Raw genomic sequence first — 17,166 nt, forward strand, 5'->3', positions numbered from 1 at the left:
ACACTGTCCGGAGGCCGGTACAGTGCACTGAAAAAAGCTCCAGGTGCCAATTACCTTAGATGTTGATGCGCCTTAAATCATTAAAAACATAAAAAAATAACTGATTTTTGGGGAATATCGAGGTGCGGTCTTAAATAAATACAACTGTTTTGCTTTACACCAACGTTTCGGTAATTTTTACTACCTTCTTCAGGGTATTAAAAAAAAAAGTTTGTGAAGTTTAATGTAGAGCTTCGTGTATATCATCATAACTGTTGAGAATTAATTTTTTGGACATATTCTTGTTTGTACATAACAACTGTCTGTTTTGTTTTGTCTGATGAAAGTATAATAATGTTGGGGTTTTGTGATAGGTATGATTTAGTGACTTTTATTAGAGAAGTGATAGGATTTGCAGGTTGATTAGCTGATTGAATTACAGGTTGATTGAACATGAACAGTTATGATGATATACTCGTAGCTCTACATTAAACTTCACAAACGTTTTTTTTATAATACCCTGAAGAAGGTAGTAAAAATTACCGAAACGTTGGTGTAAAGCAAAAAAGTTGTTTTTATTGATGACCGCACCTCGATATTCACCAAAAATCATTATTTTTATTTTTAATGATTTAAGGCGCATCAACCTCTAAGGTTATTGGCGCCTGGAGCTTTTATCAGTGCACTGCCGCGGCCTCCGTACAGTGTTCTCTCGTTACAGACAACAATGATCGATAGATTCACCAAAAATCATCTATCAACAACGGTCGAAAAAACCAAAACCATCATTGAAAAAAAATAACATCATTTCAAAGAATTGTGGGGGACAAACTCAGTGACCGAAGACCTAAACCTAGACTACTGTGCAGGACAATATGAACGTTAGTACATGGCTGGACATCAATATTTAAATCTTATTTTTGTGACGTATCAAATTTCTGTTAAATAATTCTTATTTTTGCCCGAACCAAGTACTATAGCATCGTAGATCAGTTAGAGTAGTTAAAATCTCCTTAACAAAAACTTACAGTTTAAAAAGTTAAGTATAAGGGTTGATTAAACGCCAAAAGGTACACAAATCAGCAAGTACCCAACATTTCATTCAAGCTTAGTTGATATAATTTAAGTAATTTGGCTTTTCCTTCACATTTTTTAGAATTTATTAGATGTCACAGACCCTTATGCTGGCCAGTTCGTTCATAATATTATTTGGTTATACTTATGATAAAATGTATATTATATCTTCGTTTTTAAATAGGTACTTTATTTTAACTCTATTCCAAATAATTATTATTCTTCTGATTTATCTTTAATATGCCCTTTATTCTGAAGTTGTCACATCTTATACATGCATGTTAAAGTAGAAAAAGACAAAGTTAGAGTCGGCTACTGTTTAAATTTGAATCACGGAGGATTTAAAACAATATTTCAGACTTGAATTCGTCTAACCGAAATATTCGTGAGCACAAATAACACACAGTTAATAACAAGTAGATTATTCAACAATTATTCATTTCTCAATTGTAATTTAATTTTACTTACAGTAAAATACTGGAATAATTATCTGTCCTAAAAGTGTGCAATACTTATTTATTTTATATTACATAACATATATATAACATTGTGAGAAGAACAGCTACATTGAGAGTGTGATTGAAGAAAACTATATTATTTGCGATAAAGCCAGATAATTATTACCTATTATTATAAACGTTTGACTACTACATAAAGTAACAATTACTTTAATCGAAGAATGAACTTAAACAGACGATTTTTATTAAAAATAAAATAATCGAAATCATTGATGTATGTTGGTGTAAGCATTTTTTTAAAAAAGTTTTTAAATTTTGTAGCCTCGTAATTTTTTTTATTTTTTATAACGTTTTCTTTTTAACCTGTAATTAATAGTTTGATTATTATAGATTAATAGATATTACAGTCAATCTACAGTGCTACTTGAACAAATTTTTTGTAGATGAAAATGGCCAGCATAAGGTTCTGTGACATCTAATAAATTCTAAAAAATGTGATTAAAATAAATATTTAAAGCAAAAATAAAAGTACTCAATGAAAACTTAATTTCAAAAATTTCACTCGATTACAGTACTTCCTCTTAAAAGAGGAAGTAAAAAAAGAGATCATAAAGATTTTTTAATTCCGGAAATTATAAACACTAAGCTAATGAAGTAGAGAGCCCAAAACATATTTTTTTACCTATCTTTAATTAAAAATACGTACCTCTTAATGAGAGCTCATAAATACGGAACTAAATGATTTTATAAAGGAAGTTTCAAGCTGCTATTATTTCCGTTTTAAAAAAAAATATCAGTTAAATGCGGCAAAAGTAGAAAACCATTATTAATGTTAAAAAAAAAAAAAGAAATTCACTAGATCATTAAAAGCCCGTAAAGAATACCTACAAGTTACGTCAGACAAAGTTTTCTTAGTGCAATTAACGTGGTTCTATTTGACTTTTCTTCAAAGTTGAAGTCTCATTAACTAGAGGGTAACCTTACAAATAGAGACAACACATTCTCAAACAGGATGATGGTGAGTTCATCTGCCTGAACTCCTTAAAAATTATTTTAACCATAAAAATGCTCCAATTAAAAAAAAATTGTATTCCTCTGCGCCCTCACTAAATTTATTTGTATAAAAGTAAAAATTTCAAATCAAAATTGAGATGAAATGGAAGGGATTAGTTGAAAGATTAGCGTTGGTACTGGATACGAACGCGGAGATCACGGGTTCGAATCCAGATGTTGGTCTCTAGATTTTTTTTTTTTTTCTCTTCCTAGTTGTGCATTGAAAAAAAAGACCTAAGTTGTTGACGCGCCTTAAATAATGTAAATGAAATAAAAATAAAAAAATTGAAAAATGCGAATTTTGAAATAACGCTTTTTAAAAATACTACTCACTAAATATAGATTCAGTCTCCCCTTTAAAGAAAAATCTCGTACTAGCAGTTTCTTGTTTTATGCAGTTTGTTAACATTGACTCAGTAAAAGTTTCATTGTTAATATAACTGACCATTGATTGGGTCTTCGATGGTTGGGTACCTTTGTTTTAATTGAAAATTCATTTCAAAGAGATTATCCAATAGAATTAAAGCACTGTTGCCAACTGCCCTCTATTAAAAAAAAAAAAAAAAAAAACAAATTCAAATCGGCCTAAAATTTAACTCTGATGAAATTTTACCCACTTCGTTATATCCGGTGAAATTAATTCTAAAGCCAATCAAATTCAATTTCAATTATTTAGAGAAAACAGTGTACTATTGGTACAGATATTTGGATAGATTATTATGATATAATGATGGTACATTTTCATTTTTACCCGCTTTAAAGTTAGGTAATGATCTGACAAAAGAGGTAACAGTGGTGTGAGTGAAATTGCTGCGAGTCTTTGGAAAGACGAGTACCTGCCAAATCCCTGGATTTGGGGGAAAATACTCCACTCCATTGACATCAATAATTGTGAACGGAAATTGACCAATTTATGTTGATCACGAACCGACAGACAAAAACCAGTAAACTTTTTCTTTGGCATTGGCTTTCGCCATACAGCCAGCATCGTCTAGGTGCTTATCATTAGAATATCACTCACTCTCCATTCTTACTTATAAATACGAGGGTCGTTTGAAAAGTCCGTGCAAAGTCAGAGAGATAGCACTACTGGCGCGTATCGAGGTTATGTTTAGTTAGTAGCATCTCTTGGAAGAACACACACCAAGTTTCAGCCAGATCGGTCTATTTCTTTGTGTTTGGCATTCGTTTGAATCGAGGAAGTCGAGTGATTTTCAAAAAATGGACGAAAAAGAATTTCGTGTGTTGATTAAACACTACTTTATGAAAGGCAAAACGCCTCAGGAGACTAAAGAGAAGCTTGATAAACATTATGGTGACTCTGCACCTTCGATTAGAACAGTTTATAAGTGGTTTCAAAATTTTCGGAGTGGCCATATGGGCACAAGTGTCGCTGAACGTTCTAGACGCCCTGTTGAGGTTACTACTCCAGAAATCATTGATAAAATCCATGATATGGTGATGGATGACAGAAGAGTGAAGGTGCGTGAGATTGCTAGTGCTGTGGGCATCTCGAATGAACGGATACATAATATTTCACATCAACATTTGGACATGACAAAGCTATCCGCAAGATGGGTGCCGCGATTGCCCACGCTTGACCAAAAACGAAATCGTGTGAAGTGTTGCAAGGACGGATTGCAGCTGTTCCAGAAGAATCCTTAGGACTTTAAGCGTCGTTTCGTCACTGTGGATGAAACATGGATACATCACTACACTCCTGAGACCAAAGAACAATCTAAACAATGGGTTACCAAGGGGGAATCTGCGCCAAAAAAAGGCGAAGACCGTTCCTTCGGCCGGAAAGATTATGGCGACTGTCTTTTGGGATTCGCAAGGAATAATCCTCATCGACTATCTGGAAAAGGGTAAAACTATTACAGGTGCGTATTATTCATCGTTATTGGACCGTTTGAAAACCGAGCTGCAAGAAAAACGCCCACGATTGGCCCACAAAAAAGTCCTTTTCCATTACGACAACGCACCAGCTCACACCTCAGCAGTTGTGGTCGCACAATTAATGGAAATAGGGTTCCAACTCGTTTCACATCCCCCCCTATTCTCCAGACTTGGCTCCCTCGGACTACTATTTGTTCCCCAATATGAAGAAATGGCTGGCGGGAAAAAGATTTTATTCAAACGAGGAGGTGATTGCAGAAACGAATGGCTATTTTTCAGACTTGGACAAATCCTATTATTCGGAAGGGATCAACAAACTAGCGCAGCGTTGGACGAAATGTATAAGTCTAAAAGGAGACTATGTTGAAAAATAAAAAAGGTTTACCCCAAAAAATTAAGTAGTTTTTATTTTTGCACGGACTTTTCAAACGACCCTCGTACATTCGCTTCACTTATTCATCCCTCTACTATATACAACTATTTACATACAAACTTACAACTAAATGGATGGATCAGTACTCTGTGCTCCTTATAGTTAGCCATCCTTATAGCTTAACAGAAATTAAAATCCTTCTCTAATCATTTTCTTGCATTCATTCTATAACTTTTAAATACATTCATATTTCTTAGCTAGCTCTGCTACAGGATTTAAGCACATAGATGTTGCTGGAGAATATTATGTCTTCGTAGCGAAATGGTGCATCTAAATACCCTGTGTAAGTCGTCAAACATTCGTTTCCTCTCTACCACATAACGTGGACCATATCCATTATTATATTGTCCTGAAATCCTCCTCCTCCTCATCAGCAAAGAGGAGAGGGGAGGACCTTTTTGTTGATCCTGTGAAGATACGGATCCACACACACCGCGTGGTTCGCTCTCTCAGCCTACTTATTGTCGTAACAATCCATTTATTTAGTGACAGTTCCCTTAAACCATGGTTGTCTAGGTAACTGATCTGCCATAGTACCAGTAAACTTAAAAAATTGGGAAAAATCTGTACACGAATTATTAGTGATGGTAAAGAGATTATATAGTGTCACAGTATTGTATAAAAAGGAAATCCATGTTAAGGAAGTGAGGTTTTAGTCTCTAGTGTTCAGGAAATGCTCGGAAAAATTTCACGTACCATATCCGCTGGCGATATTTTATGAAGACAACAGCTGCCAACATGTAAACCATATATTTTTTTTTTAAAGAGAGATACTTTCATTGAACTGTTATTTCTATTTTTAAAATATATCTGTGCTGTAGTTAGTTACATGTTTCATCCACCCTATTAAATTGTTTTTATATTTGAGGCAATGAAATTCATTCAGTACAACTGTTCGTTCTACAATTTTGTTCCCTTAAAAAAATACAATATATAATTTTTTAAAAAAACAAACAGTTGAAGCGTAAAAAATGGCCGCTCATTTCAATTTCAATTAGAGAAACAGTTTTTACCAATTGGACATACATTTGGAGAGATATAACACTCGTGCGAGTGAAATTGTTTTAAGAAGTGTAAGGCTACGAAGTCTGGTTGGCCTTCGGGTATCTTCGGTAAGGCGAGACAAGCAATCACCAGTCTATCACGTGGCCAATTTGAATTAAATGACTCAAAAAATGATTTATTAACTTCCTAAGTGAGACTAAGTGTTGTGGGTTAGCCAATCAGCCTTGGGCATACAAACATCAAACTACAACTAAGTCTCTTGTAAATCTGTCACACGTCACCCACTTAAATCACTTTCTTCTTTACCGGAAACAGTGGTGGTCTAGCCACTACTTCAGGAAGAACAGCAACCTAATACTACCAACCTGAACATATTCACACAATATGACTTGACGAGTGAATCTACAGCCAATTTTAGCCTAGTCCAATGCAAGATGACTTCAGCGATCCGAGCTGAAGATTACGTAGTTGCATTGGCCGGAAGTTTCATTGAATAAAAGAAAAAAAAAACTGGAGTGTTACCACTGTCACATCCTACCCAGATACACCCGTGTAAAGACGAGGTCATCTAAAAAGATGGAAACGTTGACATGCTAGAGATCCGAGATCAGGGGATTTGGCTTCTTAAGTATTCCTTTTACCTCATACTGTGTGCATAAAGCCTTTATACCCCTAAATCCACATCTAAAGCAATGCTTCCTAACCTAGATAATATGGCAAGAAATATCTCACCATCCAGTCTGAGATTTGCACTCATTTCCAAAGTAGTCTCCACCATTCCCACTTACGGCTCCTAAGTCAGTATTCCATACATACAGGAAACGTACAGTACCAGCTGCAACAGACTCTGGAATTTTTATGGAGCCCTAATTAGGATCTTGCAAGACAATTAGTCTTACATAGATGGGTCTAATTTCACAAAGTTTTTCCTTGCAAGCTCTCCTCCCGCAACCCAAAAAAATTACGCATCTTTCCTTATCATTTCTAGAGCTTCAATGTCAAGAGAAGGGTAGAGCTAGGACCGGAATTCCTATAGGCTAACTAGGCTGAAGCCTAGGGCCTCAAGATCAAGAGGGGCCTGCATTCAAATTGTTAGCAAAATTAAAATTACACTATTCCAAAAACAGTGAACACTAAAACACTGATTTAGTGATGTATCCACAGTAGTGATGTATTTTATTATCTCTCATGTAATTTACTTAAAAATGGGACTGTGGAAGGGCCTCATAAGTGGAATAGCCTAGGGCCTCTTTTCATCTAAATCCGGCCCTGGGTAGAGCTTAATTTAAACTATGTCCTTGCTCCATGTAAAATGTGTTTCCCAATTAGAGGATTGCAGCTCCTGTACAGTTAATTTTCAATAAAATCTCGAGAGCTGCCAAAGGAGAAGGCTGTATACAAGTTTTATTCTATTTTAAAAGGTTTATATTTTTATCAAAATCTATTTCTGATTATGGTTTTGTTTAATTATAAATAGTTTAATTTCTATCTGTAGATAAGTTTGAATGTATGGCGCTTGTAATAAAATGTGGTTATCAGCTACACAGTTGATACCTTATCAGCAGCACAAGTAGGAAAAGTTAATGGCTAGATATCCTTAGAACAAGACCTGGGTCCTAGTATGATGCAATAAATATCAGCAAAACTACAATATTGTAGAGTAGAGCAGTTTCTTACTATCTCTAGAAGAAGTATAGAGTGTGGAGTCTGCAGCAGCACCCCACACCTCCCCCCAGAACACAAGAACTTCAAGTGAGGGATGCGCGCCTCCCACATAATGAACAGCCAGGGAGAGATATGGGGGAACTAGCGTCAGGCTCCCTCCATGTAAACTGTGTTACCGCTCTCTTCCGACAATCGATATTGTAATATTTCTTATAAAGTATTGTTTCTTTGGAAATAAGATGAAAACCAAAAAAAATGAAGCTCAAAACTCAGAAATTGATACGTCTTTACCTTACACACTAAGTCTCATATTTAACAGCATCAAAATCTCGTCCTTAGCCCTTTTAAGATGAATGTTTATCCGAGGAAAAGAGAAATCAACTACAACTGAAGATCTACCTGACTGGTGAGGTATAAAAACTGTGGAGCCTTTTCAAAGATTACAGCGTTCAACTAGGAGTAAAACAATCAATCTTCTTAAAATCTCATTTTTTTGGCCTCTATACAGGGTGTCCCAAGCAATATGGATAACGACTTTTTCTCGGAAACTAAGATAGCTAGACAAAAGAACTTTAAAAAATACGTGTTCCCTTTAGTTTTTTGTTAGAAATCCAAATTTAATTTGTGAATTTTTTTCGGTGCCTCCAGAAGCGAGATACAGGCACCGACTTCATTTTTTCAAATGGGGAGGTGTGGTTTCTATTTAAGAAATAGATTCCTCTATTTTTTTGAAGAAAAATTTACTTAAACGGTTTTTTTCTGTGAGCGATATTTTACAAGTTATGAATGAAAACATGATTCTTATAAAAAAAAAAATTCAAAATGATAATATTGTAACCAGGGCCGGATTTTCCTATAGGCTAACTAGGCTTCAGCCTAGGGCCTCAAGATCAAAATGGGCCTACATTCAAATTGTTAGCCAAATTAAAATTACACTATTCTAAAAACAGTACCAATAACAACATGTTTCATTTAACATATTGATATTAACATATCAGAGTAGTGATGTATTTTATTATCTCTCATGTAATTTACAAACTTAAAAATGGGAGGTGAAAGGGCCTCATAAGTGGAATAGGCCCCAGGCTAGGGCCTCTTTTCATCTAAATCCGGCCCTGATTATAACGGTACAAAAGTACTATTTTATTATAAATTTTACTCCTCATTAATATTACAGATCATGCTCGAACTGGCCTCCACCATTAGAGATTATCCATATAGCTTGGGAACACCCTGTATACCGTTAATAATTATGTATTTTGAAAAAGGAATTCAATATATATTAAAGATTCAGTCCAAGGTATCATGTGACCTGTTCAGAAAAAGTATATGACGCAGTGAGTGACTGAGTCAAGAACTAAATCCAAAAAGAGTCACCTAAGGTGTAGTTAGCACTTCCTTTCTAAGGAGTAATCAGGCACCGGATACCCCTTCAGTATACAGTTTTCCATATACTCCTGTATACACGTTTTCAAACGCCTGCACTCTGCTAGTCCGAAGTAATAGCTTTCTGATTTTGTTTGAAATAGGTCCAAAAAGTATTGTTCGAAAACTCAATATCAAACATTTGTTCCTATCACAGTACTGCCTCTTAACTTTCAGGAGAGAACGTTAAATGAAAAGGCAATAAATGAAAGTAGGAGCAGCTCCTACTATTTGTACCAGAGGAAGGAAGTAAACATTGGCTATGATTGTTTAACCATTAGTGAGATAGCTTTATATTATATCCGATTGATCAATATCGACTAATCACTCCGATTGATCAATATCGACTAAATGTGATTAGTACTAGTGGTAAGGCTTTTATTGTGATTTATATAAAGACCAACAAAAACAGATAAACAGATGCCAAATAAATGCCACGATTGAATGAACTCATTTTTATTTTTTTAAAAGTAGTTTCAAAACTTACAAACCCAAACCTTACATATGCGTAGCTATATAAGGCTGATTGCATTACAAAACTTTTCCAATAACCACCGCGGACTAAATAAACATTTTTATAAATTCACGTTAAAAGGGTTCCCCATAACTTCACATTACGTTCAAATAACTCTACTGCTAAACCATGCACGAGCAGTTCATATTAAAATTGCATAAATCTATGTTAAAAAATGGATAATTAAAAATAAAATAAATCAATAAATATTGTATATATTTATATGTTTCAGTTATTGTTAACGTCCAGCATCAGTATAGCTGATCGCAACATGGGCTACTGTATGACTGGAAGTCTGGACAGAGGTAACAAAAGATCGCACACCTATCAAACTACACATTTCGCTGTTATACGTCACCAGCATCAACAATCAACTAACAACAGATATTAAAAAGTAACTACAAAAAACGAAAAACAAAAGAAGATACCATAGAAATGTCCAGTAAAAAAAATTATGCTGCCAGCATGGGCCTATATGACCATCGAGCGGGGATAAAAAATGAATACATATAATGTATAAACGACGTAATCTATTCCTAAAGATCTTAGAAAAGACAAAGAAAAGACATTTTTACTCCAAGGAAAAAAATATTCAAAACTATAATCCTTCCTCTATATAAAAAGAAAAACGTATAAAAATTGATGTGTTTTTTCACGAGCTTTTCCCCCCCCCAAAAAAATTTATGAGTGTTCCTTCATTAGTGAAAACTAGAATTTTTTGAGGGCCGCGTTCTCATTATTTAAACAAGCGAAAAGATCAGATATTTGCTTGATGCTTTACAAATAGATAGATCTGTTTTATTGTAATAATAATAAGTATTATTAGGGAAGGGATTAGCTATGAGGTTAGCATACTGGACTCCCACGCGGAGGTCCCGGGTTCGAATCCAGCAGCTGACCCTTAGATTTTCTCTTCCTAGGAGCTTCTTACAGCTCACTGTCCTGTGATGGACAGTGTTGTCTGTAACGAGAGAACACTGTCCGGAGGCCGGCAGTGCACTGAAAAAAGCTCCGGGCGCCAATAACCTTAGATGTTGACGCGCCTTAAATCATTAAAAAAAAAAAAAAATAAGTATTATTAAAAAAATGGATTCCAAGCATAGTTTCAGCAATTTGAAAGTGTTCAATCAAATATATTATCTCCAAAAATATATTGTAATTTTAATGCTAGTCAAAACTGAATTTCTTCAGCTTTTTGTGGAATATATAAGTTCTTGATATCCACAAATCTATGACCAAAGATAGTAATGTCCATAAGAAATGAGATTTAGTTGTTTACAAAAAGTATTATTGTGATTATTTATTTAAAAATAAATGTAATTATATTTGGTTACCATTACATTTAAATGTCATAAATGATAGAAATCTTAAAATTTTAAAGACATTCCAGTAAATCTAATAAAAGAAATTATGTCAATATTCTTGGATTGTAACATCTAAAGTTAACTCTGTTGGATATTTGATGAGTTTGAAATATTTTTTATCCAACAAATGGTTTTTACAATTCACTAAAAGGTAGAAAAATTAACTCTTAATAAAAGGACAAGATAATGGATGAGAACAAATCTTTAATTTTTAATGAAATCTTTTAATTTGATAACTTATCTTTACAAAGAGAACGTAAGTGGGTGATCGCTTTACTTTGTTTGGGAAAGAAGTTGAAAAATCTCTTTGGGACAAAGCAAGGATCTTGTCCCTTAAGGGATTTCCTTCTCCCCCTACATCGCTTATCTCATGTTTTCTTCTAATCTAAAAAACAATTCTTTAAAACGTGATGGGGGATAGTGGAAATATTATAGGCCTAGATTTATGACAGGCTCTACTTCAGCTAGAGTAACTCTCTTACTGAATCTTCTTCTTGGACTTGTACAAAACACTTCTCTCTCTTTATCAAAGCGAGATCTAGGAACCAATCTCAAGAAAAAAAGTTCCACAAAACTATAGGATTACTTCTGCTAGTGGAAGGAAGCTAGCCCAGTGAGTTTAAAGAAAAAAAAACAGTGGCTCCCGAATTCTTCAAGAAGAACTAAACCCTAAACCCAATTAGTAGTACAGTTCAATTGTATCTGCAGGTATTTTGTGGGTTAGTGAGAGTTATTATTTGCTTTGTCAGGCTAAGGATGTTACAGAAACCCAAGATCCTTTTTCTTTTTGTTAATTTATAACATAATCTTTACAGATAAATGATTTCCAAAAAAAAATAAATAGAAAAGAATCATTTTCATACCTGTTCAAAATGTCGTAATTAATGATTCAACAGTTCAAGATCTGGTGCTCACCTGGAAAAAAAAAACAATAATATATTTAAAAAAAAAATACTTTTTCACAGGATAGTAATTTTTTTTTTTTTTTTTTTCATTTAAGGAGCTTTTTTTCAGCGCGCTGCCGGCCTCCGGACCGTGAGCTGTAAGCTTCCTAACTCCTAGGAAGAGAAAAAAATATTAGCGCCATCAGCTGGATTCGAACTCGTGATTCCAGTATTCGCTAACCACTTCAACTAATCCCTTTCCTATAAAGGATTGTAATATCTGAGGAATGCTTTTACGGTTTTATGTTTCCTTATCATATATCCTACAGTGACTATTATCTTCCACTGTAAGCCCTACAGAGAATTAAGTGAATGTTGATAAGCAATAGAGTAAAGGAATTGCTAGGATGGGGTACACTCTCCATCTCTATAAGATCCCTGAACAAGTAGCTAGTCTACAGTGCATCCCCATTACAATGGGATGAAAAATTAATGCCAATTTCAGTCATTATAAGCTTTATTACGCCGGAGCTTTCGACCTAGGGACTAGGTCATGTTCAGGGCTAATTTATAATATACTGTTTTACATCATTAGAGGATCCATGAACAGACAAGACAGAAGGCACTCCTACACTCTAATGATGTAAATTGTAAAATATTACATTGTCAATTATCCCTGAAGATGACCCTAGTCCCTAGGTCGAATGCTCCGGCAGAATAAAGTTTATAATGACTGAAACTGGCATTAATTTTTCATCCTGCTGAAACTATGATTCAGTCACCAAAAATAATGAACAATAATTACTTTTTCCCTTTTTTTATTTGCCAAGTAAACTTTTTAAATTTATTACGCTTCAGTATCACACCATTAAGACGCGCAAGCTTCTCAAGAGTATTGCCGGCCTCTGTACATTGTTTTATTGTTTATCGCTATTGCCGGGCAGTGAGCTGTAGAAGTAGACTAGCTGGAGGAAACCTAAGGGAAAACCTGATTCGGAAAATTGTCCATGCTCAGAATATTCCTCCCTTTTTTGAGGCCCTTTTTAAGTACAAAAAAACTTCAATATGATGGTAGTTAACTCCACTAGACACTAATAAGTCTAAGTCATAACAACCTCTTCGTGACATCACTCACAGAAATAAAGAGAGAGACATTCGGGCAAAGTAGAAGTTACTATTTTCCGCCGTGATAATCCTAAGATTCCGTAGCTGGTTCTGTGGCTCAGTTGCTAAATTATTCTTCCAGTTTGTCACAGTAGATCCTAAACTTCAACCTAAAACTTCTATTATTCATTATTTACACGAGATTACTTATCTAGGTTGACCCCTGATACATTTGTTCTCTAAGGAAAGGAACAGTCAGTTATCTATTGATGAAAAAATTAGTACGTTTGTTTGACATTTAAATAGTTTGACCTTTAATAGCTATATTGTCAATATCTATTCAATTTGAAATAACTTTTAATTAAAAACACTTCGATTTATTAAATTATTATTTCATCATTGTTGTCAATTAATGTTTTCAATTTTAATCAAATATTAATTTCCATGGAAAAAACTCAAATTCCTATTTTTGAACATATATTGTTCAAAAAAATAAAAAAGGGTATATTTGTATAAAGTAAAAAATAAAAAGTCCATCCTCCTAGTCAGTAAGGCGTATACAATTATATACATACATTTTATATTTGTACAAATTCAGAAATATAAGAAAAATTTGATTACTCTGTTGTAGATGTTTAGATGTAATTAACATAAAAATAATAATAATTGTTAATTTGGCTAAATTTTTAAATTTCTTTTTTTTACTAAAACAGATTTGATGCCATTTATTATTTTTCCCTATTTAGTCTGAGTTTTATTTTATTTTTAATTTAATTTAATTTTTTATTTTTTGTACAATCCGTCCTTTAATATTGTATAGAAATGGGGGAAAATTATCTATTTATTTACTTATAAATGTTACTTTAAACAAATAATAAATATGTCTATCTTTTAAGGGGAAAAAATTGCGTTTATCCCTTAAATAACATTAGATTTCATCAAAAAATAATAGAAAAATTCCAGTAGTACTTCCCTAATCAATAACTCCAACTTATACCAAGTATAATAATTGACAGAAACTGCAAACTCCTGATGCCTTTCACAAAGATCAGCAAAAAATAAAAATAGTTGAAAGTTCTAAACGCAAATTATTGAGTAAAATATGGAAGAACTCCAAATAGGAGCTAATAAATAAACATTATAAACAGTTAGTGAGATAGATGTCTCTTGATGGCTCTAAATAACTATCAATCCGAGCTAAAAACCTTCAATGGCCTACCTAGATCAGGTGTCGGCAACCTATTTCAAGTAAGAGAGCCATTTCTTCTTAAATAATTTTAATAAATCTTACCAAGAGCCGCAAGGATGGTAGCGTAAAAAAAACAAACCTCTGTAGATCATTTTTGGTCACAAATTATTATTTTATGATATTCAATAACATTTAAATGTTTTATATATTTATTTTCACATATTTCAAAGTAAATAAACAAATAAATAATAACTAAACCTGTGTTAGAATGAAAATGGCGGCAGTTTCGCGAGCCGCGGGTTGCCGAACCCCTGGCCTAGATAGAGGGACATCCACCACTGGGTTAGAGATAGAGAATCGTCCAGTGATCGCCTAAGAGGCCCTGCACTAAAAACTAGCCTAAGCAATTTGATATATTTGACACAGTGAATTCATTCAGAACAATCTAATGGAGAGCCCTCAAAATATCTCTTTTTTTTTGGACGTTTGACTTTTGCAGTCATAACTAGAAGATTTACAACCATAATCGTTTATGTGGGGAGCTAGATTCTTGATTTATTATTGAAATTTACTAGGACCAGTGGTTGGCAAACTTATTACTCAACAGAGCCAAATATAAACAGAAATTTCTTTTGAGAACCAAAACTTATGAAAGAACAATATTTCTTATGGGATAAACCAATATTATTTTCCCCATTTTTAACCATAACTTTATAACCATGTCTTTATGAAACAGACTTAACTTCCCAAGAAATTTAATTTAAAATAATATGGTTGTGATTTTTGTTTTTTGTTTTTTTTAAACTAAATATAACCAAAAATATTTTTAAAAAAATCAATGCCAAAGTCCATAATTTTAAGCTTTTAAGTGTTTATAGTAAACAAGTTTGTTTTTTTAAATAATATATAGAGTAGTATTGTACTTATATAGATTGTTGATATTTTGAGCAAAATTGAGAAAAATTAAATGTTTTTTTTAATTAGGCAATTATGATTATTATTCTTATAATGTTAAAAAGCATTACCTTTAAGTTTAGCTCTAGCATATAAAATAAAATAGCTCAAAAAGTCGCCTATTAATGTCCAGTCTTAACTTGCAATTATAAAAGATCTGAACCATTTTTTTCATTTAAAAAATCTCTATCTGAACAAACCACATGAAAACACACAAAGCTAAGGCTGTGATGTTTATTAATTTCATAAAAATTTGCTCACAAATTCCGTAACAATTATTTGATGCAGTTATTTAGTTGGTTACCATTAAACCAATTTATTTACTCTTAAACTTCATTTTATTGTTTACAGTTATATTTTCTTTTTACCAAAAAGATGTACCATTGTTTCCTTTTTTCTGAACATATAATTGTAACATATTACAAAAAAAAAAAGAAGTGGTTTATTAGTGTTTTTAATTATTCCCGATAAATTTTAACATTGACTATCTTTCCCTATATATTTATTAAATTAAACCTAAACCTACCACGAAAAATGATATCAAATTCTGAGGATATGTTGGAGTAAACAGGAAGTGTAATTTCGAAGTCAGACAGACTAAAACTGACTGCTAGGATTGCAGCTTGGTATCACAGAACGAAGACACGATCTCCTCCAGCCTAAGAAGTCTCAATGGGACCAACCATTGAATGCTGTTGCCTGATTGACGATGGACTCTACTAAAATTAGTGGGAGAATGTAGGAGATTCAGACATTTCAATGTTTAACTCTTTTATTCAGGAATAGGATGAAAAAAATAATTACCATTTCAGTCGTGATACATTTATTCTGCCGAGCTTTCGGACCTAGGGACTAGGTCATCTTCAGGGCTGTGGAACATGTTTACAGATTGTTAACAATGATTCTATTAAAATTAATATGTATAATGTAACGAAATTTACAAAAATTATTTACCTGGGTTTTTGTAAATTTCATTACATTATACATATTCATTCTAATAGAATCATTGTTAACAATCTGTAAATATGTTCCACAGCCCTGAAGATGACCTAGTCCCTAGGTCCGAAAGCTCGGCAGAATAAATGTATCACGACTTAAATGGCAATTATTTTTTCATCCTATTGAAACTATGAATCAGTCACCAAAAATAATGAATAACAATTTATTCAGGAAGGCTGAGCTAAATGGGAGATGACAGGCATCTAAATGAGAGCGCGAGATGAAGTGAAAGGAGGATCAAGTCAGTATCCACAAAGTAAAATGATGTTAGGGATTTTTGTTTTGGTTGTCTTCGTTTTTTAAAGTAAGTTTTGACCGTTTGCTTAATACCATTTCAACATAAAGCGATATGAAGATTGGAAAGGAAATGTATGATGGAGTATACTTAATTAACTTTTGTTGACCATTCTTTAGTTCTGTGCATTAAATTGCAAGAGTAAAGTCCTAAAATTGAAATATTTACTTCAAAACTTAGAAGGTATTGCCATAGAATTAGATAAATGTCAATGTTGCAAATGAATCTACATAGCTTTGCTAATTATAATTCTATAAAATACGTATATTGGACTGTTATTGAAATACAAGCAAATGATTGGAACGAATATCTTGAGATAACTAAGAATAGAGAAATAATGCATTACTAGTGTAGTTAATGATCTGGTGATAGTCTTTAAGATAGAAAAACCTATGTTTTTTAAATATACCACTATTCTCTTCCAGAGTGAGAATGCTCCCTATCTTACATTACACTAAATATAAGCTCAGCAGTAAACTCTAAAACAATAAAAGAAACCACTTTAGGGATCGCAATGAACACTTAGCAAGGGAGCACATGCAACTCTAATCCTAATTTATTCTTTCTATGAAATCATATAGCAAAAGCCAGCTAAATAAACATGAACAAAAGTCAAATGTTTGTTCTGTAAATTTCTATAATAACAATCGTACATAACAGCAAACAATAAAGAGGTAAAATAGCAACTATTTTGTTCCCTACAGAAACATAAAATCTATTACGCTTTTTTCTACATGTTCAATTCTAAAAGTAGAACGATTTCGACCTTCACATTTTTCCAAAAATGAGTACTTTGCTTTAATTATATTTAACTTAATAGTCAAGGGTATCAACTGTATGTTTTAGATCTGAGTGAGTTTTGTTCTTTTATG

General features: G+C 33.2%; 2 protein-coding genes across 3 annotated transcripts in view; one reads left to right on the forward strand and one right to left on the reverse strand.

Moving 5' to 3' along the window:
- LOC141458332 (uncharacterized) overlaps positions 1–15,445 on the forward strand; it is a 101,223-nt gene extending 85,778 nt beyond the window's left edge. The window contains exon 4 of the mRNA XM_074136177.1: positions 9,738–15,445. Within this exon, the coding sequence (XP_073992278.1) occupies positions 9,738–9,896 (159 nt within the window). The 3' untranslated portion in view covers positions 9,897–15,445. The remainder of the gene's footprint in view (positions 1–9,737) is intronic.
- Positions 1–17,166, reverse strand: part of LOC141458338 (uncharacterized) — a 192,291-nt gene that overhangs the window by 97,953 nt on the left and 77,172 nt on the right. The gene's annotated exons all lie outside the window — the stretch shown is intronic.

This window comes from Rhodnius prolixus, unplaced genomic scaffold (genome assembly GCF_049639745.1).
Source record: "Rhodnius prolixus isolate KJV_2025 unplaced genomic scaffold, Rpr scaffold_5, whole genome shotgun sequence".
Classification (NCBI taxonomy): Eukaryota; Metazoa; Arthropoda; class Insecta; order Hemiptera; family Reduviidae; genus Rhodnius; species Rhodnius prolixus.